The 24,159-nt window shown below is 36.6% G+C and overlaps 2 protein-coding genes across 2 annotated transcripts in view; both read left to right on the plus strand.

Moving 5' to 3' along the window:
• The window catches only part of LOC139117790 (nmrA-like family domain-containing protein 1), a 13,523-nt gene extending 5,384 nt beyond the window's left edge, over positions 1-8,139 (plus strand). Inside the window, exons 5-7 of the mRNA XM_070681043.1 lie at positions 3,218-3,411; positions 4,044-4,309; positions 7,471-8,139. Of these exons, the coding sequence (XP_070537144.1) occupies positions 3,218-3,411; positions 4,044-4,238 (389 nt within the window). The 3' untranslated portion in view covers positions 4,239-4,309; positions 7,471-8,139. The remainder of the gene's footprint in view (positions 1-3,217; positions 3,412-4,043; positions 4,310-7,470) is intronic.
• Positions 8,140-9,876: 1,737 nt separating this feature from the next.
• LOC139116807 (nmrA-like family domain-containing protein 1) lies at positions 9,877-22,710 on the plus strand. The gene is made up of 6 exons (XM_070679484.1): positions 9,877-9,962; positions 11,266-11,460; positions 12,392-12,519; positions 16,598-16,838; positions 18,069-18,262; positions 20,348-22,710. The coding sequence occupies exons 2-6, from the start codon at positions 11,316-11,318 to the stop codon at positions 20,540-20,542; spliced, it is 903 nt and encodes a 300-aa protein (XP_070535585.1). The 5' UTR covers positions 9,877-9,962; positions 11,266-11,315; the 3' UTR covers positions 20,543-22,710.
• Positions 22,711-24,159: the final 1,449 nt, after the last annotated feature.

The following is a 24,159-nucleotide window of genomic DNA, read 5'->3' on the forward strand; positions in this document are numbered from 1 at the left end:
ACTTAAAACGACCTTCTCCATGCCGGAAAATGCCGAGAGGTTTTGACCGTTTAAGAAGGGCTTGACTACGCAGTTTCTGCGTAGTGAAGCTTCATTACGTATTCATGGTGACCCCTGGCCAGCTGTCAATAACTTTGGGGGCTTTTGTCTTTTGGCCTGCTTTGCATATGCGTCGTTGGACACGACCTGCCAATCACCCAGGTAGTCAATTAAACTATTAATTGACTGTTTACCGACCCAATTAACACTATCCAGCAGTATCAGTCGGGTGGGCACAACGTGGGAACGCGTGTATTTCTATGTGTACGTTTCACTTGTGGTGTCGTTTGTAACATCATGCTTTTGAAGTCCTTGTTTCACTTACAGTATTACCTTCAAGGTGACGGGCTTACTATTAATGTTCAGTATCATTGCACCGAGTTCTGCCCACGGTGAAAACCACCTGTTTTGCTACTAATTACTGCCGTCGCTGCCCGTCCTGAATGTAGCCTATCATAGCTATCATAGCTACAGTAATCAGTCAATATATAATACCCCCGCCTTATACTTTCTATATACACTTGTAAAATCATAGTCCGAGCCGTAAAATTTTTGACTTTCGATCCGATATACAGGTTGATCGTTGAATCGCACCGGCGCATCCATGTTTACTTGCCCAATAAGCTTACTACTCTGCAAAGGGTGGGTAGATGGAATTCCAGGGCCAAAATGAACACCGGGGCGAAACTTTTTGTGAATCCATGTGAAAACATAAATCATTTATCTGTTTTGATATATACTCCTTAATTGTAAGTTTGATCAAAACCGAGACCACATTCAAGGCTATGCAGACTGTCCATGTACGCACACACAGGCAACCAACGGTGAATATCAGCGTCAGCGGCATAACTATCGGGTCGTAAATCGATCGGCGGTTTGGGGGCCCTGGACTATGATTTTATAAGTTTATATCACAAACAATGTTGTGGAATATTAAGATATCGACCTATTACTGTATTGAAAAGGCCAATTTCATGACGGCATTGCTAGAAGAATGACGGGCAGGGACGGCAGTAATTAGTAGGACTGTTTCTTTGAATACTGTTCGATATTAAGTGACGGTCAAACTTTTGGGTGGTGCGCGTGACCGGCGGCACTGACACAAACTGGTTTGACAAGCATATAATTCAGGTTTTGTTCAGTGTTGTTACCATTTGTCCGTGGTGGAAAACATTGACGGAAAACCAGAGAAAACGGTCCCGCTCCGAGAACAGCCCCGAGACGGGGACGGCCACACTTGTGGTGTTGTTTGTACCATTGTGCGTTTGAAGCCCTCGTGTTATCTACAGTATTACCTTCAAGGTGACAGGCTTACTATAAAAGTTCAGTGATCATGGCATTGAGTAAACGTGTTACATGTCATGATGTAAATCACGCAATGTTTTTTTTTTTACATATATCCCAAGGATTTGTTTTCGCTTTCTTTTGCCCTCGCGAAGTTTGCGAAAATTTCTCGCTCTGAAAAATTTCCGGCCACAGTATCATTGAACCCACTCATTTTTTTCTGGGTGACCTGTGACCAAATGTACGTAATAGTGAAGTCGATCATACGGGGAAATAAAGGAGTATTAAAAGCAAAGTTCTATTCGTCTATGTCCGTTCATTGTCAAAAGTCAAGGCAAAATGGTGATCCTGAATGATTTCCATGACCATTGGGCGATAGAACTTTAATTTACTCTGCAGTGCGCCTGTTCGATACACAAACATTACGACACTTTTGTCTGGGTAGGTATTAATTTGGTCTGGCCGAGAAAAAAAGGCAATCAAGACCATAGTCCAAGTTTTTAGAAAAACTAACTGGGACACGAACGGGATTCGTGAATCAAATTTTGTTGAGCTTTACAAGCTGTCTGGTTCACGGCTTATTGTGCACAGGCCGCGTCTTTGCCCTTGCCATCGTGTCATTGAACTTGTAAATGGACGCATCAATTTAAACGATTTCTTTTTATGAATGTCCGTAAGTTCATTGTCAAACACCGATTCGTTTGAAATTCGTTTGCCTGGTACAAGCAGGCTTTGTCATCGCGACGATTCACGTGCTGCCGCGGGGCCGTTTTCTCGGACGAGGCGTGGGGCCGTTCTCACTTGTTACCTTATGACGCATATCAATAGCGGGCACTTAGGTTTTGGTCAAGGTACTTGGCAATTTATTCGAAGTTTGACACCAGAACTATAAAACCAATAACTTCAGGGATAAAAACAGCAATACCGCCACCGCTACCACCAACAATAAATCATCATCAACAACATTAACAAAACGGGTAGACATAAAAAGCCAAAAAATGGTTTTTGGATGCCGAAGATGGCTCTTGCCATATAAAATCACTGACAAACAGTAATTGAAAAAAAAACCAAACAAATGTAAAGGACGGGTGCATGTGACGAGATAACGTATCGCATTTTTAAAGTGTACAATATCAACTTACCTCGCACTTTCGGTCGTGTAAACACTTGGGGGAGCCATTGAGCCATTGAACTCTTCTCTTCTCTTCTACCATAGACAGTTCTCGCTATACTGTCTATGTTTATAAAAATAAAGTCATCTGGCATTTTGAAATTTCTGTAGGCTCATATCGAAGTCGGGCGATTCCATGGCTCTTTGGGGCAATTAAGTGTACGTCGAGCTTAAGGAATGTGGTTACATTCGCGATGTTTTATTCGAAATCATTTATTCTAGGGCAAATGCACACAATTTACGCCGTTGGAAATACTGGCCGCTCATAAACAAGACAATAAACTCAATATGTGTGCATCTTTACTTTTATTGTCAAAGTGCCAACGACACCTACAAAATACAGAATAGTTCAGTCCAGGTATTTGCAACTGTGCCATCAGACTGGTCACCGAAAATCAACCATAGGTGTCTTTTGGCACGCGTATACGCCAGACACCTAGGCGACGGTAATCCGCACCACTTATCACTATCTTGAAGGTACTCCTCCCCCTATACCACTGGCTATCCCGCCCTCAAGGCAATACGTCTTCGACCAAGCATTGTTATTGTAATTTCCTGCATAAAATTAACAGCGAGGTCAAACGGTCAAAACCTCTCGGCATTTTTTCTCATGTCGCCGGACTCCGCCACCATGAATCGCAAAACATTATTCAGCCAGGCGCCTTTTGGTAACGTCACATGGTTTCATTTTGTTTTGTGTACACGTTCTTTTAATACATCCAGATATTCCACTGGGAGACAAAGCCTGGGACATCATTAGCGTGGCAGATGCTGGGACAGCCGTTGCCGCCATATTTGACAAACCTTCTGAGTACATCGGTACGAGGATTCACTTGGCTAGTGACAGACATTCAATAGCAGAATGCGCAGAGACTTTGTCCCGACATCTCTCGCCGATCGTTTTCAAAGCTAGTAATGTAAGTCTTATATACTTGTAAAATGTTTATTGAAACAATTTGAACATATTCGAAAGTTGTTGGTATCTCTCGTAGAAGATAATCTTGGGATAAATTCGATAGATATCTTTTAGGTTTAAAACTTTGCTTTAGTCGTTAGTTTTCATATCTTTATATATGATGTGATGTCTGAGCGTATTTTCGAATGTGGCTTAAAATGATATCATCGTGTTCAAAAATACTATGAATAACTCCCATACGTTTTACTAAGAAATGCATATTGTCTACTCTGACATTGAATTGCATACCTTTGTAAACAACAAGACAGGACAACTCTCACTCCTTTAACAGAATGCTAAAACTGTACGTTAATATCATGATGATGCTTAACTATGTTCTGTATGACAACAGTGTTCAGGGCCTTTGAAGATAACACATGAATTCTCACTTCCTTAGAGACCACAGCATTGTGTTTGCCAATTGCGGTGTGTTGCTTACATTTAAAGCTAACATGATGATGCAAGCCTCAAAGCGAAATCTAATTTTGAACTTCCATTCATACTTAAAGGACGTAGGCTCGTCGGAAAAGCAGTCGGATTGGATTTAAACGCACAATATTCTGTGTTTCTTTTACATATCATATTACGTTTTAGATAACTCCCGAGAAGTATTCTAAGTTGGGGTTCAAGGGAGCCAGCGAGATAGCCGCCCTATTTGAATATCTTCAAACTGAAGCCACCAAGTCCCAAGATACGACAAATCTGACGAGGCAATTAAATCCACAGTCGAAAACTTTTGAACAATGGGTCATCGCTAACAAAGAAAGTTTGAGAGATGCCTTTCAGTAGCTTCTAATTTCTTCTGAAACCCCTGAACGACGTTAGGCGATGGACTTCCACAGATAGTGAGTTTTTACACTGTAAAGTTAAGTGTTAAAGGATAGAACACCAATTAAACGCCTTTTTGTAACACTTTTTGAACGCCTGTAGACGTTCAGAAATTTAACACTACGTGTTCAACCAACGTTCAATTTTTGAACACACGTGTGCAGATTTTGAACGCTACGTGTTCATCAGACATTATATTGAACGCCATGTGTTCCATATCTGAACACACGTTGCACAGGAAATGTGTTCAAAAAATTGAACGCTTTTACGCGTTCAAAGGGCTGTAACACTTTTTGAACGCATGGACGCCGTTCAACGATAAGTGTGTTAAGGCTAGAACACATGATGCGCGCTTGTTGAACACCTTAATTTTGGGCGTTCACGGGGTGTTCAAGCCTTGAAATAACGTTACAGACCATTGATATCCAGTAAAATTATTTATTCTAAAAATACACGAAACATTTCTAGAATGAAATACAATAATTTACTGTAAAATGGGCTAATAAACATCGCAACTTTGTATGTAAAGTTTGTCAGAGGAAAAAACCAACAGTGTTAACACCTTCCTATCAAAAACATAAGCAATAAAAATCACCATATTGTGGATTACGTTTTATGTTCATACTTGTTTAAAATGTACAAAAATCATCTGAAAAAGCTCAAAATTTGGCATACTTATTGTGTTGAAAAGTGCATACCCCATTTTTGTAAGATGGTTTCTTAAAGACATTTCCTCTTGTATAGACAATTGTAAATTTTGAAGAAAAAAGGAGTTAGTCAAGGCTTCTCTAGAGCACATGGTATATATGGTATATCCACACTAAAGTAAACACAACATGTTAAGTTGTCAAAGTGTCACAGTAAGGCACAACATGCAGAGAGTGGGGAAAGTGGGTCCTTGGCAGGGTAAAACCTATTTCCTTGTCCAACAAAGTCCTTCATAAACAAAAGGTTTGTTTGTTTGTAATATCTTTAAATAAACCCTGAAATAAATTGGTGACATTTCAAAAATATACTTCTCAGAAATTTAAAACATATTCGTAAAGACCTTTCGAATTCTGGTGTACCCTGCTATTAATTTTTATACAATTTTTTTTACCAAAAATGGTAAAAATCACCTTAAACTGAAAAAAAATGTACATTTTATCATAACTTGAATATATCACATTCTGGTAATCCTTAATGTCTTAAAAATGTGTAAAATGTCTTTAATGTCCTAAAAATACAAAGTTGCAAATTTCTGCATAATTTGAACAATCTGAAAAAGACTATCAGTAGAGATCTAAGCTTATGTCTTAAATATCAAAGCTAACCGATTAGCAGTTTTGAAAAGATTTTTTAAAGATATTTTTGACCAAAAATGACAAAACTTGCCAGTAAATATAAAAAAATTGAATATTTCATCACACCTAGCACAAATTTGACTAAGGTCATTTTTAGGGACATGTTTACCAAATATTGAAGACGTGAGTAAAAGAGAAGATTTTTCCAAAAAATAGCCAAATTTGCCTCAGAAATAAATTTGCATATTTCAGCATAATTTGAACATATCTGATGAGGGTAATCCCTTGGGACATGTAATCCATATATTTAAGGATTCGTAGAGGCTGTTTTGAAGAAAAACCTCTGGATGTACAAATTTGAGGATAATGCTACACATCCACCTATTTAACTGACAGCAAAGCTAAAAACCAGTTGCTAAGTACAAGAGACGTGTTGAGCTACAATACAAAATAATCTACGGTTTGGTAGCAGGCTATTATCAACTAAATGTTTCAAGGGCATAAACTTTCAAAGATCATAGCATGCTACCAAAGCTTAGATTAATTCAGAACAAAAATACAGAAATTTATCAAAATTCAGTTACTGACCCTTGGAAGTTTAAATGTACATTAGAGATGAACTGAGGTTCTCACACTTGTTTCCAGACAGCTACCTGTACACTCATCTTCTTCATTATCTGTATCACCAGCTTCTGTGACAACTCTTCCATTTTCAGTTAAATCCAACTTTTTACATCCTGAAAAATGCAACAATAGGTAATATGGCGAGATGAAACTTTAAATGAAAGACAAGGGACTGATTAGGTTAAGGAAAAGGGGAGACTTTCATATACAGTGCCTCTCTTCAATACTGTTACAAAATATTTGCTGCTTCTTGTCATCAACTGATTAAAATAAAAAAGCCAAACTCTCATATGCTGAAACAATACAATGTATACTCTACGATGTTTACGTGATGTTTTACATGCGATTGTGTCTACTAAAAGACATGTGTTAGCTGTGATTACGCAGCAGCACTATGCAAGGCGTATCGATCGCGCTCAGGTCAAGGGTTATCGCTACAGTTGTGTTGCTATGACCCTTGACCCGAGTGAGATCGATCGATAGGCCATGGCCAAAGTACCACTGCGTATTCACAGCCAGTTGTTGGTATACCAGCCATGAAAGAAAAAAAAGGTTTCTTCACGTAGTTAAGCTATTTCAAGGTACAATACAATGCATTTCAAAGGACGATAATATAGATGCTTCAAAAATCTAATAGCTTTTCACTATTTTGGAGGGAACTTACCCTTTCTGGTCTTGCTTCCGCACGATCACGACTTCAGGGTGCGCTTACAAGAAAAATGTCGCAACTTCCGTTTGGATGCATCATGGGATAGGAAAAGACACCAAACTTGAACACCAAGTGTTTAGAAGTAGAACGCTTCTTGCACGCCGATGTTAAAATTAAAACGTTCATGGTGGTTTTCTGATTTTCTTTTCTAATTTTTAAACTTTCAACCCGTAATAAACGTGTAAAATTATTTTGTATACTTCCTTTTTTAGAAAAAACATGCTTTCAGCAATTGCAGGCCGGAAATATTTTTCACTTAGTGTGAAATTCGTTACACCGAAATCCGTGTACGTTTACCGGACAGTGAAGCAATAGTAAATTTAATATAGCCATTGTAAGTAAAAAACACAAAAGACTGTTAATTGTTTCACAGTATTGTAAAATTTCTAAGATGCTGAGTTTTTGAACACTTGAGGAGATCGTTGTTAACACATAGTGTTCAGGTTTAGAACATCATTGTTAATATTATGAACACTAGTGTTAACAATATGAACACCAGCCGTTCAAATTTGAACACCGACATGTACATTTTGAACGCGTAAAGACGCGTCTAGCGTCCGCTATTTTTACAGTGTAGAAGCTAACAAATATTATATAAGTTAGACTGAACAAGAAATAATAGAAGTCACCGTGTATTCATAGTCAAATATATAGATTTCCCTCAGTTGCTATAAATGTTCGAAATATTACCTTGATGTTAAAGAGAGAAGAGAGAACATCGCAAAAGGTTGTGATCACATCACAAGTTTTAATAACTCTGCTCTTAAACCTCCTAATCTCTATATGGTTTGAACCCATTATCTGCAGTCTTCGTCTCTCAAGTCAAAAAGTACATATTGCCAAAGGACAAAGTTCTTATATTTCTCACCAGCTTCTAACTTATTTCCTTCGTCAGATTTAACAAAGTCCAAAAGCTAAAAGAATGCCACTGAAGAGGTAACTGTCACTCCAACTTTCCAATACTGATTTTTGTGATTTGTGAATTTTTTACTGATAACGTAACTTCACACACACACACACACACACACACACTCTCTCTCTCTCTCTCTCTCTCTCTCTCTCTCTCTCTCTCTCTCTCTCTCTCTCTCTCTCTCTCTCTCTCTCTCTCTCTCTCTTTCTGCCAGTGCTATGTGGATGATGTGTGTTTATTAAAGTAAACACGATAAGATATTACTTTTCACAAGTAATAAAGTAATTACTATGTAAATAGGGGCCTAAAATTGATCAATAAAGATATTAATAACCTATTTTGATGTGTGGTGCTCTAAGAATGTTCTTTTAATTCACCGGTCAATTTCTTCTGTGCCTGTCCCATTTCATTTTGTTAGGAGTATTTACTGAACCGCCATATTTCCCCTGTGCCTAATAAGTAATCACAAAAAACGTATCAAACTCTACGTGCAGTTGTAAATTAAGGGCTCGCCGGGTCACTTTCAAGGGTGTATCATGCATTTAATTTGTGGGCAAGTGCGAATGCAAGAGAAAAAACAATGAAAACAATTGTACGGTAAACGAAGCTCATATAACCTGAACTCTCTCAATAGAATATATTATTCTCGGCCAGTCAATTCAGATACAATAATCAGAGTTGTAAGATCTACCCCATAAAGATTATTAATTTTCAAAAACTCGTGTTTATTTCTTTCTTATGAATATTAGACATATATCTGATTGCCTGAATTTCATGCTCGCAAATTAGATAGATATGTTGTCAATTAGGAAATATAGTGTAATATAGCTGTTGTTGTTGAATATTCCAAGTTGCGCTTGATGACAATGTATTCATACCTACGACTACTATTCTTGTGAAAGAAGGCTTGCTTGGTTAGAGATGACAGTCATTCTTCAAGTTTGTCATGTAGGTTGGTTGTGTACAATTTTGCAATGTGTGGATTAAATTTAAAACTTTTTTGTAGGTTTGTGAACGACATAATCGTTCTTTATAATTCTTTAATATTCACATTCGATTGATCCCACTAGTTTCATAAACTTTGTCATAATAGCGCTTTAGAGCGGATTTAATAGTTAATAAAATGATGTCAAAAGTTATGACAAGTGTTTTAGAAATCCAATAAAGCACATAGTAAAAAATCGAATAACGGGTGGACTTAGAATTTTTCAACAGCGTCCCTAACACGAGTCGTCAGAGAAATAATCAAATTCATACCTACTGTGCGTGTAAGTACGGCCCTAGTAGATTGTCATCATATCATCGTGTGACGGATATGTATACACAATGAATAGCGCAAGGCACAGTGAGTTGAAGTTGGGATTCAATTTCTCGAGAAATCTTCATCTCCAGGACTTTTAATCATGTGTAAACGATGCCTGGAAACCTATATATTGCATTTTTTCAGGTTCGTAGTGTTTCATCGTACATTTTGCATCGTAACTTTTTTCGGAGTCTTTCTCTGACTAGTAAAATTATACTTGTAAACCTGCTTTTATAATATATTTAAGTTTTACTTCAATAATAATAATGAAACATTTATTTGACAACCGAATATTCATTGCGTTTAAGCATTATCACTTTGATTCGACATCTCCCTTCTGTCCCTTTCCATATAATATCGCTCTAGTGTCATGCAGTTCATTTACGGAACGAGTGAGAATCTGAAACTAAATCTGTGAAAGAAGACTATTAGCAAAGTCACTTGCATCTAAGCCTGACCTACTTTCTCCAAATAACTGCGGTGGCTGCATGAAAGTACATTAGGGGTGTGCAGCCTGTGTGCCGAAAACTTTGCTCGCTTCTGAACTGGACCCTTAAAAGTCAAAATTAAACCCACAAACGTGAGCAAAGAGTGACTATCAACTTTAAAGAGTTTTAGCGTAGGGAAGGAATCCCAGCCGCCCGTGGTGGTATACAGCAGCACTGTATTAGTGGAGCTCGTCAGTTGTAGTGCCCCCGTACTGCTGTACTGCCTTAAGTCATCTGTCACGTAGGAGAGTGACCTGCGTATCACTGTCTTACGAGGGTTGCGCAGTAGCCTTACTCGTCAAGACAGCTTAACACTTGTCATATCATTTGTGTAAAACAAGATCAACGCGTGTAGTGATCTATCTAAGGTCAGTATATTGTTTAAGTATATCGTAAGCGTTCAAATGATGTTTGCCGCGACTCCGGAACTCCCTCCCTCAATGCCTAGAGTTCATAAAGGTTATCAAGAAGGCTAACTTATCGGCCATGTCGCGACTCCGAAACTCCCTCCCTCAATGCCTAGAGTTCATAAAGGTTATCAAGAAGGCGAACTTATCGAGCCAATACAAAGACGCGTTCTCTTACTCTTCTGCGCAGGGCCAGTGACGACCTTGAGTAGAAAAGTCCAGAACGTACCTCCCAAAGACGGAGACCTAAGTCCTATTTAGGATTGGCTATCGACTGAAAATTTAGATTTGCAACCTGTTGACTTAACGATAAAGCTTTCCCGTATATAGCATGCATGGCAAATAAAAATGTTTCATGTGCCGTATCGTAATTTTAAAAAATGACATCCGTAGCCTGCGCGGATTGTCCGTGGATCCTTTGTAATAGTATGATGTGACTGGCATCAAAAGGTCACTACTTTCCAATAGGCGACCATAGCACAATAGTTGATTTTATACTGTAGATCATACACAGGCAAATTGACTCGAGCTTTCAAATTTTCATCTTGAATACCTATCGTGCATGATATCCCTGGTGTACGCAAAGCCACTCAAATTTTAGGCAACTGGTGAAGACAGTACCGCCCTCGGTAATTTCGGCACAAATACATTTACATTTCAATATGGTGTGCCAGGTATGACTGCAAAGCTTCACGACGTTCTGTTAAATAAGTCTATATTTCCACTCAGGAATACAACGATCTTTCCTAGCATGTCAATATTTGACGTGGACAGATACTAGTTTAAATACTTAGATGATTATTTTATGACTTGTTTTGCTCATTCAAAAATAACGTTAGATTTCATTCATTTAACTATTTTTGTCATTCCTTTATGCCTTATTTGCTCCAATATATGTGATTTATTTCATTTTAATCTGCCAATGGCCTTAGGCAATTGTCCGTCGCGTCGGGCCTCATGGTCACGATCTCGAATTTCCTTATCAAGATTCACATAGACAACTTAAAAAATCTGAATCCTGGCCGGCAATTTTTCGACCCTGCCAGGCGGAGGACAGATTTCTTCGGTTGTCATATGTCATGACTTATACTGATTATGATCTAGGCGTATGAAATGATAAAGATTGCGATTATAGTAAAAAGAGGCCGACGAGAAGAGGGATAGGGGATATTTCAGCACGTCTCGGGGAATGAAGATTGAAACGAGAATTACTGAAAACAAGTTGTCGAAAAATGAACAATTTATATTTACTTGGTCTCAATAGGCACACTGTAACCGGAGCACAACAAACATTTCAGGAGGCAGTCGACAAGGATGGATAAACTCATTGCAGTGGTTGGTGCTACTGGTTCTCAAGGGGGTTCAGTGGCAAGGGCACTTCTACAAGAGTCAAAGTACAAAGTGAGAGCAATTACCAGAAATCCTTTGAGTGAAAAAGCAGCTGCTTTGAAGAAACTAGGTAAGTATAACTTGTTCATTTTAGGCAATCGAATCTAAAGCTTCATTAGCTGTTACCTTTGATGGACTGTAATAAAAACATTAATAAACGTTGAACACGGTCATTTAAAGTTCTTTTTACTACTTGGAGCACAACCTGACGACGTGGATCTGAACTTAAAAATGGAATATCATTACATTTTAACAGTGCTGTGATGTTAATTGATTGGTGATTTGAACATTCATGCGCCTTTGTTTCGACATTTGCATTGAAGTAACAACACATGCGCGCGCACCCTCCAACTACGGATGTACTTGCATCAATCTATCCATCCATCCGTCCATACGAGGCGCAAAATATAAAAAAATATAATTTACACAATCACGATTATTTAAGAGATAGAAAAGATAGAGTACTATATATACATACATATATATATATATATATATATATATATATATATATATACATACATACATACATACATACATACATACATACATACATACATACATACATACATACATACATACATACATATATACCTTGGCTATACATATGTATGCATACATTTACGACACAAACATACGCACATGCATATAGTGTATTTCCTCATACATGTAGAATACATGTACATATATACATATATTCATCATACGTACGCACGTGCACACATACATATACGAACAAGAATGCATAAACACACACACTACACACACGCAAAAATACATACATACATACATACATACATACATACATACATACATACATACATACATACATACATACATACATACATACATACATACATAACATACATACATACATACATACATACATACGTAAGATTAGAAATAATAATAATATTCACAGATACATTTATACGGGCGTGTAAAAAATGTGATACACACATTAGGTCATTTTAATAAATATAGGGTTCTTTCTATTCAAGGTGCAGAGGTCGTGAAGGCTGACTTAGACGACATGACAAGCATCGTTGCGGCATTGGATGGCTGCTATGGCCTTTTTTCGACAACTTTCCACAGTGACCTATATGATGTAAACATAGAGATCAGACAGGTAGAGATTTTTCATAAACTTGGCCGTATCGGATGAAACGTGACGGAAAGCAATGTGTTAGTTGGAGAAAAGGATTCTATCATCTAGTATTGAATATTTCAAAAAAGCTATTTTGACACTTTCACAAGCAAGATTGATAAAGGTCACAGGTAGAAGAGCTGATTAGCTAGGGGAATTAAGGTGAAGATGTAAGGTAGGCAGATTAGCTCGCTGTAATCACAAAACACATCTGTGATAAAACACAGATTCCACGTAAAGCTCAAAGAGGTTGGTGGACACTTGATTTTCAAACATGGTAAGTTTTTACCTATTGGACATGGCTTAGTCTATACCATACACTGGGGGCCCATGGTGGGAAATATGCATATACATGACAGAAATTGTATTTAATGTTCGATGGATCTGTATCAAAGTAAGATCTATTTTAGGATAATATATTTAGTACACTATGGCTATTTGATCTTTAATATTTACAGCTTTCTAGTAACAATTTCGGAAGTTCTGTCTTATGGCAAAGGACTAAACCTTGTACCCTGTACGTGGGTCAACATTGCACAAAATATTTGACAGCTGACTGAGTTTTGAGGTTTCAATATAAACAATCTAATAATCAGCATTTGAGAACCAGTAAGCTATGTGATGCAGGATTACTGAGAGATGCGCCCATACTACACAGAACACATTCTTGTCAATACAAAGCATATATAGATGTATATGTACAGGTAGCAGCCTTTTCATTTTTAGTAATTTAATCTCACGTGTGTAAACACGTGGGCTATTGTCATAGCGATGTCTGTCTGTCTGTCCGTGTGTGCGTGTGTTAGTGTGTGTGTGTGTGTGTGTGTGTGTGTGTGTTTGAATCTGTTTACACGATAACTCAAAACGCCTGAACGGATTCAAGTCAGATTTGGTACACAGGTACCATATGCTACTTGCAAGAACTGATTAGATTTTGGTTAATGTGGCTTGCATATTAATGAAGTTATGCAATATCGTTTTTTTCGTACAATGGTTTCCCTATGGAGACGGTAATGACAGTGTAGACATATATCAAGAAATACTGCACAAAATTTCATGAAACTTTTCACAGATGACAATCTCAGAACATTATGATGATACTGTGAGTGTCATGTCAATTGCCTTCTCATTTGCATATTTAATGAACTTTTGTTATTAGTGAGATAACTCTGAAATTCCTGCACCAAACTTGATGATACTTGCAACAAATGTTGATCTGATATATATCTAATTATACTTAGAAGCATTGGACAGTGTCAATTTAATAAATAGGTCATTGCATATTTTATGAAGTTTTGTAATTAGTCATATAACTTCGATATAACTTCACCAAATGTGATGAAATCTGCTGCAGATACTGATCCGACTGATATCTAACTGTAGTGTAAAGTATTCAGTAGTGTGAAATTAATTAAGGGTTCATTTGCATATTTAATGAACTTTGTTATTAGGTATATATTCTAAAATTACGGCACCCAAGTCTTTGAAATTGGGTACAGATATTGTTTTGATAAATATCTAATTGTACTGAGAAGCATTTGGCAGTGTCAAGTTAACAAATAGGTCATTTGCATATTTTATAAAGTTTTGTAATTAGGGATATAACTCCAAAATAACTGCACCAAATGTTATGAAATCTGCTGCAGATACTTATTCGACAGATATCTAATTGTGGTGTAGAGCATTTACTTGTGTGAAGTTAATTAAGGGTTTATTTGCATATTTAATGAACTTTGTAATAAATGATACTACTCCGAAATTACAGCGTTAAATTTGATGAAACTTGCTACAGATGTTGATCCGATAAATATCCAATTGTACTGAAAAGCATTGAACAGTGTCAAGTTAATAATGAGCTCATTTGCATATTTCATGAAGTTTTATAAGTAGTCATACAACTCCGAAATAACTACATCAAATCAGATGAAAACTGCTACATATACTGATCTGACATATATCTAACTGTGTTGTAAAGCATTTAGTAGTGTAAAGTTAATTAACGGTTCATTTGCATATTTAATAAACTTTGTAATTAGGTATATACCGGTAACTCTGAAATTACGGCACCAAATTTTGTGAAACGTGCTACAGATATTGATTTGATAAATATTTAATTGTGCTATGAATCATTGAACAGTGTCAAGTTGATATAGGGATTATTTGCATATTTAATAAGCTTTGTAATTAGTGACATTACTCTAAAAATACTGCATTAAATAAAACGTACTACAATGTTGATCTGATGGATTTCTAATTGTCCCATGAAGCATTGAGCAGTGTCAAATTAATTAAAGCTCATTTGCATATTAAATAAAGTTTTGTAATAGTGATTAAAATCTGAGAGTACTGTGCGATATTGAAAAAAACCTGCTTCATTAGTGATAACATATACCTTATTGTTCTGTGAAGCGTACTACTATTAATGAACCTGTTGTAAACACGTGAGCATATTCAGTTCATATCTGGTTAGTAATTTAATTTGACCCAGATTAAAATAGACTGAAAATAAATATACCAACAGACTGTGATTCCACACCAAAATAGTGCACGTTGCAACCTATGTGAAACTGCAACTTTTGGAAATTGTTTTTCGAGTTTTTGTTGCATGTGTCAGTATCAGTTTACTTCCCATAGTCTATATCAAAATATCCAGTACTCAGCTAGTTGACTTTCACTGTAAATATGTGTGCTGCGGTGTTAGTGTTGGTAGTCAAATCAATTCTAGACTTCAATGTCAGTTTTAAACAATAAGAATTAATGCACATGACACACTGACAAGTTGCATTAACAATACAGAGTATTACAAAATGTTAAAGCGCCAAGAAATTGTAGTTGAAACATGAAATAAAAATACCGAAAAAACTGTCAAAAGTTAGAGTTACTGTTACAGTAGCTTTTACACAAACAGCAAAATTATTGCAATATCACAATAACTCGAATTTCTCAAGCAAAGCCGAGTGGGTCACAAAATGTTATCATCATGTATGTATGTATGTATGTATGTATGTATGTATGTATGTATGTATGTATGTATGTATGTATGTATGTATGTATGTATGTATGTATGTATGTATGTACGTACGTACGTACGTACGTACGTACGTACGTATGTATGTATGTATGTACGTACGTACGTACGTACGTACGTACGTACGTACGTACGTATGTATGTATGTATGTATGTATGTATGTATGTATGTATGTATGTGTGTATGTAGGTATGTAGGTATGTAGGTATGTACATGTATGTATGTAGGTAGGTTGGTTGGTAGGTATGTCCGTACGTCCGCCCGGCCATATAAAAAAAATGAAAACCGTAGCACCTATCGTATTTGATGTTTATATACAGCCAAGGTTGATGTGACTTTGTTCAAATGAACATGTTAGTGTCGATAATATGCAAATGAGGTGAAAAAGGGCAGAACAGTCAAAATGCTGAAACTGAAATTGCCAGATTTAATTAATATTTTCTTCTTACTGACCTTGCGCAAATTCTTTGCAAATTTGATCATTTTATGAGGATATGTATCATTTTCTATTATAAGAATATTTTGACATATTTGGGCAAAACGTCTTCTTCGGAATCGTTTGTCGAAGAGCATTGAAGTTTTGTACATATATTACCGTGTCAGTTTCTTCAAATTGCAATGAAATCTGTAATGTAGCATTTAAAGGCTATTTTTTATGAGTTTTGGTCAAAAACATATTCTTCTTAAATGCTCATCTGACAGCTTTGAATATTGATATACTGGTCCCTAAGGATGACCAAGTGTAGATCCGTGCAAATTGTACTGAAAGCTGCCATATAATATTGTGACGACTATTGTTGTGATTGTCATTCAAAAAGTCTTAATCTTCAAACTACTAGTCTCCCAACTTAAAAATTTGAAACGTAAGTCTCTAGGGATAATCAAGTTCAGGTGTTTCCAAATTATGATGAAATCTGTAAGTTTTCATATTAAATCGTATTTCTGCTAATGTCCTTCAAAACATCACATTATTCAAAAAACGTCTTGAAATGGTTTTATGAAACTTACATGAAATTTTACATCATTTACAGGGTAAAACATTGGCTGATGCTGCTAAAGCCAACAGTATCAAGCACTTCATTTTTAGCGGTGCACAACGAGTAGACGATCACAAGGCAAGGTCTTGTGCTATATATCATGGCAAATTGGAAGTAGAAGATTGCATCAACGAGATTGGCATACCTATGACATGTGTGATGTTTGCATCATACATGGAAAACTATGCGAATCATCTCTTCTTTACAAAGCTTGAAGATGGCGCCCGTTTATTAAGTAAGTATCAATAAGTGCATAGTAGCTAATCCCCACGATTAAAACATTTTCGCATTTTATATCATTATAGACATTTCAAGAATCCGCAAGCTTGCTTTTTCTTTAGGTAATTGGTTAGCAATAGGTGTGTATTTCCGAGAACATTGGATATGTCAGAGTTTTTTTTTTATAAATTCACTGACTACTTATACGATTAACTTGCTAAAATCATTAATTTGCAGGCAGGATGTGATAAAATCGATTCAAGAAAAGTAATTTGTCATTCCAAATACACTTTATTAAAATACAACAAACCATTGTAATCGTTTTTAAGGGCAAGGGCATGTAAGAAACAAAGAGTTAAGTGAGATCTAGATTTCGTAACGAAATCGATCTCTGCATTTCACGCCTAATTTTAAATCACTGGAATATTTATGCAGGTTCCAGATTTAATTAAATGAAGTAAGTATAAGTCAATAAATTTCATTTTACTATAATAATGTAGTACATTTATGACGCATAACTTATTATTAATTCATTTTCATCTATATATTCATTTGTGTATTAGAGTATACACCACTAGCACGAACAATCGCGCAAGATCTTTTACAGTATATACTGTCTAGCAATTTTTGGGCAGTCGAAAAAGAAATTTCCCAATATTTACCACACTATAAAGTCAAAATTCGATATCCGTGTGTTCATTCTATCGGAAAGGTTACCGATTTAAGCAAAAGTAGGTTAGTGTAAAGTTTACTTACTCCCAGTTAAGCGATGTCTTCATTGCTTTGACAAGGTTTGTGTGCGATGTTTGATAGTGAGTGTGTGTCTGAGAATGCTTTATGAAGTCTACAGCGTGTGGAGGGGTCGCAGTCACAATGGTTGTAACAACTTAGCTTGGTTATTGAACCACTCTTTGAAACGGTAGGGAATTTGGACGAGCGGTTTTGACTGATATGTCGTCATCAGGTGATTTGGTGCCGTACGCTATGAGTTTGAATACGATAGAATATTTAATGAATAAGCTTATTCCATAAGCTTCGAATTGAGCCCCCTCTCCATGTGGCAGACCAAACATGTAGAGTTAAAATTTGAGATTAAAACTGTCTATCCCTTGAGGCATTCTACTGTAACTGTGAACCTACACAGTTTAAATTGTGAAATTATTTTGCATATCTATTTTTACTGTTTTCGGTGTGTCAACAGTTTATTTTACATTGGCAAATCGCGTACTTCTTATGACACGTCTAGATTTTCCTTTGGGAGACAAAGCATGGGACATCATCAGTCTGACGGACGCAGGGTCAGCCATTGCCACCATATTTGACAAACCTTCTGAGTTCATTGGTAAAAGGATTCCTCTGGTTGGCGACCGACTTTCAATGGCAGAATGCGCAGAGATCTTGTCTCGTCATCTCTCACCAATAGTTTTCAAAGCAAGTGATGTAAGTCTCTTACTTATTCAACATTTGCTTAAGGAGCTCAATATATTCATGAATTGTTGCTATCTCTTACAATATAATGTTGGGATAAATCAAAATATATATCTTAAGGTTTCGAGACTTGTTTAGTCGTTGAGTGATATTTCTGCATGTGCGTTTTCGTTATTTTCATGAAATTATATCATCATGTCACAAAAAGTTTAACAACTTGCACGCACAAGTTGGACATAAAAGAACATAAAAATTCTCCTGTTAGTATAATTACATTGTATACCAGGGAGACATGACAGCCAACGCTTAGGAACAAAATGCTTAAATTGCACTTAAATATCAAAATCAAGATTAAGTTAAGCAATAATGTTCTCCCTCCTGGCCCATAATGGAGGAAGGCAAACTTTGCACGACATAATGTACGAGGCGAAGCCGAGTACATTATGGAGTGCAAAGTTGGCTTGAGTCCATTATGGGCCTGGAGGGGGTACATTATTGCTATTATTTTATAGTTTTGGCAATGCCAGTGAATTTGTAAATGTAGAAAACGAATAAAAAGGGAAATTTAAACTGAGTGAACCAGTGAGCGTCGTCCGGCATGATCGGCCCTGACTCTGTATGCTGTATACATTTACACGCACTCCACACTGCACTGCACTGCACTGAACACGCACGTTCAACACAAAAAAATGAGCAGCACTTGCACGGTTCAATTTGGAATTAAAAAACGATGTATTTTCGAAGGAAATGAAAAGGAATTGCATCCCTAACGTCTATATCGAACTTGAAACATCGCCTTTCAATATCACGCCATTCAAAAAGCCGACACAGTGAAGTGCCAGACATAAAAAATACAGAATGTTCATGCATCAACATCAGCATGATCAGCGAGCTGCATGGTGTCAGCTGATCAATAAGATCATTATTATGTCGCTAGTAGTACAGCATTCAATTGCAAACGATATCAACAGAGTTCAACAATGTTATTCAAATGTTTAAATTTTATTAAAAATTGTGTCTATAAATTTAATTTTCGATGGCTTATTGAGAAGAGCTATTTCGGCGAACGAGAAAACGAGACGTAAACGGGTGCTTGAAAGGCACAGTTGACAAGCATACTGGAAGGTCTCCGTCGCGATGTCGTAAACAAGGCAAGGTGAAACCACAGACAACGAGAAAAAACGGTGAATGAAAATTGTCTCCGATTACAGTCAGTGCATCGAAACTAGGTGGCCGAGATGTTAGATCAACGGAGAGTCCACGGTCGTCATGATTGTTGGCAGTAGGCTAGCTGACCTTGGACCGAGACTTTGAATGGCTCCGTAAGTAATTTCCATAGACACTTCCGGTCAAGGTTGATGACAGCTGCCGTTGTTGGCCCGTTTATGGCTGGTTCGAGTAGCCTTTCACGCTCGCATCATTTACATGGCCACTGGCATACATAATATGTCATGTGTAAAATCCAGTATCGTCTAGGAGTTTGCAAGAGTTATATTTCACCGAAGCGAACCATGTTGTAAACAACGCAGTGCAGTACTCACTGCAGCGTATCTGACGGGGACTGCATGCTGAGCGCGAGCCAGACAGCAGACGACGAGTGCATGCGGGAGGACTCAGAAAAATTAATAAATCGTACAGTATAACATTATTATCAATATTGTGCACCATTATCAAAATTCATCGTTTTGTGTATTACATGGTTTATCCCATACGTTCCTGTAAATGCATAGTCCTTTTTTCGTCTTCCAAAAAAACACTTATATTGTTATGCTCGCTGTGGGGGCCGCAATGCTGAAAAATGGAATACATTATCAGTAATAATGTAGGGAGATGACGTCACAAAATTCACTGGTATTGACAAAGCTATAATATAATATAAAATAGTGTCTATTTCGTATGCGTCGAAGGTATTGTTAAGGTAATTTTTGTGTATGCTGCATATATTTAAGAATGGGCCGAAAACACAGTCCCTGTTTTGAGCTGCCATACGAACTTAAAACGATGTAGATTTGTAGAAAAAGCAGTTGGAATTGATTTGAAATGACGAGCTTATCACCTATGTAATTTTTACCTTAATATGTCATATCATGTGTTTAGATGACTCCCGAGGAGTATTCAAAGCTAGAATTCAGCGGAGCCAGCGAGTTAGCCACCATGTTTGAATATTTCCAAACCGAGGCAAGCAAGTTCGAAGACGGTACAAAGATGACAAGACAACTAAATCCAGAGTCAAAAACCTTTGAACAGTGGGTCATAGCTAACAAAGACAGCTTAAGAGATGCCTTTCTGTAACTTTCAATTTCTGCTAAAACCCTTTATGATGCAAGGGACGGTCTTTCATGGGTTGTGTATAACAAGGAACTAACAAATATTTGGGATATAGTCGAGTCGGAAGGTAGGGTTCCCATGCACCCCATGGATGTATTTTTTAACCTACATTTTTGTAATCCTTATGGTCTATATTAAATGAATTTTGATGTTCCCAAAATCAAATAGTGTCCATGGGGTTCATTTGGCGCCATCTTTGCCGCCAACTTGGCCGCCATCTTGGATTTCAACAATGGGGTAGGGGTCACGTATTTACCGCTCGACGGAAACAGAAAGAATAAAATACAATTAACGTTACATTTTTAGAGAGCAAAGATCATGGCCTTTTCATTGATATATAACTTAATAGGAATAAATTAATATTCGAACGTCGATTAGACTTTATATCGGCTATTGACCGTAAATCGTAAAATTTGCTAAATTTCACACCCAATAATTAAGTTCCCGTTCCTCCAAACAATTTTTCATAGGGTATTTATATATTTTTGAAAGAACTCAGTGTAATAAACAAGAAAAACAACATTAAAAGTATGTGTCTTGAGATTTAGTGGGTGCATGAGTTTGTTTTCTTATTACGCGGTATGCCATATATCCGTGTGTAACATAAGGGGTAGGGGTTATGCTTCCCTTTCTGCCTCAAACCATGAATGATGAAACCATAAAAATATTACATTTTTGAAAGTGCTGCATTAGACCTTTCTAAAAATATATAGATTTATGGGGAAAAGTTGCATATTTAAAAGTTACAAAGCTTAAACCTTTTAGTTTGTGTCGATTTTAAGAGATTTTTTAAGAACGAAATTACAACATATGGGGTAGGGGTAATGTTTCCCTTTCTGCCTCGAACCATGAATTATGAAACATATAAATGTTATACTGTTTGAAAGCTCTGAAATAGGCCTTTCCAAACATGTATATTTTTATTTGGAATAGTCGCATATTTTAAAGTTACAAAGCTTATGCCTTTCAGTTTGTGTCAATTTTAAGTGATTTTTTAAACAAAATTATAATATAAGGGGTAGGGGTAATGTTTCCCGTTCTGCCTTGAAACATGAATTATGAAACCATATAAATGTTATACTGTTTGAAAGCTCTGAAATAGGCCTTTCCAAACATGTATAGTATTATTGGGAAAAGATGCATATTTGAAAGTTAAAAAGCTTAAGCCTTTCAGTTTGTGTCAATTTTAAGTGATTTTTTGAACAATATGCACAAAACAGTTAGTCCATTGGCCAGGTATCGAAATCATCCCCTCTAAGGCATTTTACCCACCATGATTTTCTGTTAGCTAGTATTCTCAGCTATCATAATCTGCTTATTTGCTATTTGACTGATGGTGTGTAAGATAGATATGTTATCCATTAGTAAATCTAGCAATACAGTTATATCAACATCTCTGTATTTGGCAGCGCTGTTGTCATTAAATATTCCAAGTTGCCCTAGATGACAATGTATTCATACCAACAACTACCATTCTTGTGAAAGAAGGCTTACTTGGTTAGAGATGACAGTCTCTCTTAAAGTTTGTAATGTAGGGTGGTTGTGTACAATTTTGCAAAATCAAATGTGTGGGTTGCATTATAACGTTTTTTCGTTTGTTTGTAAAAGACAGTAATTCTTATGAATTCTTAATATTCACATTTGATTGATCACACTAGTTTCATAAACTTTGTCAAAATAGCGCACTAGACCAGATTGTATTACTAGTTGACAAAGTGATTGTCAAATGTTTTAACAAGCGTTTGTTGTATATTTACTGAAAAAAGCAATTGAACGTGTTTATAGAGATTCTTATGGATTTTACGAATCCGATATAACACATTGTAAAAAAATCAAATAACGGGTAGACAAAGTTGAAAATAAAACAGCACTGTACCTACTCTACTATGTATATAAGTACTACCCTTGTAGATTGACATCATATCGTCGTGTGACGGATAAATACACTAAATAGTTCGGATTCATTTTCTCCAGAAATTCTTCACCTCCAGGACTTTTAATGATTTATCCTGTCTACACAATGCTTGGAAACCTATGTATTGCAACTTTGATGTCTGTAGTGTTTCATCGTACGTTTTGCAGCGTAATTTTTCCCGGGTTCTTTTTCTGAGTAGTAATGTTATATTAATAATCCTGCCTTTATAATATATTTAAGTTTTACTTCAATAATAAAACTATCTACTGTTGATTGACCAATCAGAGTGCTCAATTCAGGGTGGTTATATTTACTCGTAAAGCCTTGGTCACCAAATTCCAGAAACGAATGACAGCGCCGTAGTAAAGTACTGTCCAATCAAAAGTGAACATGTCATATTCTGTAGACATCTGGTACGTTTTAATATTCAAATTTGGCAGCTGCAACACAAAATCTGCTGTGCCCTAGGGCATTTATATAATGTGCCCTAGGGCATTTATAGGATGTTCCATTACATTAGAAGGCTATTTCACAAATAAAAGTTTTAATTCATATCCTAAACATGTTACATTGACAAAGGGGACGGTTGACGTAAACACATTGAAAACGAAATATATCAGTTAGGGGCGATAGTTTTTAAGTCGGATAAAACCCCAGTACTCGGGCTCTTCTGGTATATAAAGTCCAACCCTACGATAAAATGTCTCGGCCTGCGGCCTCGACATTTTATCGTTGGGTTGGACTTTATATACCAGAAAAGCCCTCGTACTCGGGCTTTATCTATACTAATAAAACATTTATTTGACTAACGAAACGTAAGTACATTCAGACTCTACTTTTACAAACGGAAATAGTTTAATTTCTGTGTACAGGGAGCAGTTTAGACTAAAAGAGATGTAAACTATTGCAAGAAACAAATTGTAAAATTCACAGACTTATATTAACATGTAAGTCTTAACAGGTCACTAAGTTCATTAGGGTATGCCCTCTAAGTGAACTCCGTAATCATGTTGTTAATCATTGAACCGTAATGTTCACTAGTTTTCAACATTGCATACGTAGATCTTCACAAACCGAATTCCGTAGAATGGAATGCAGAGTATCCCCTCAAAACAATCCTTTTTAAAGGTAACCGAACGTTGCCTCAAAGCTTGATAAGATTTTACGTGCAAATCTATTCTTGGTTTTCCGTAATTCTTCGATCAAGTACACATCTGGGAATATTCAATGCGTGTAAGTATAATCATTTTAATTCGACATCTCCCTTTCTAGATAATATCGCTCCAGAGTCATGCAGCTCATTTATGTACCAAGTTTGAGTCTGAAACCAAATCTATGGAGGACTATTCGTAAAGTTACTTGCATATAAGCCTGACCTGCTTTTTTAAATAACTGTTCTATGCGGTGAATGCATAGAAGTATATTGGGGTGTGCAACCCGTGTGTCAAAAACTCTGCTCGCTTCTTAACTGGACCCTTAAATGTCAAAAGTAAGATCACGAGCGTGAGCAAAGAGTGACTATCGACTTTAAAGTGTTTTATTTTTTGCGTAGGAAAGGAATCCTAATAGAGCAGTACGCAGCAAAACTGTACTCACTGGAGCTCCTCAGTTGTAGTGCCCCATGCTGCTGTACTGCCTTATATCATTCTCTCACGTGAGAGACTGC

The sequence above is a fragment of the Ptychodera flava genome, chromosome 18, assembly GCF_041260155.1.
Source record: "Ptychodera flava strain L36383 chromosome 18, AS_Pfla_20210202, whole genome shotgun sequence".
Classification (NCBI taxonomy): Eukaryota; Metazoa; Hemichordata; class Enteropneusta; family Ptychoderidae; genus Ptychodera; species Ptychodera flava.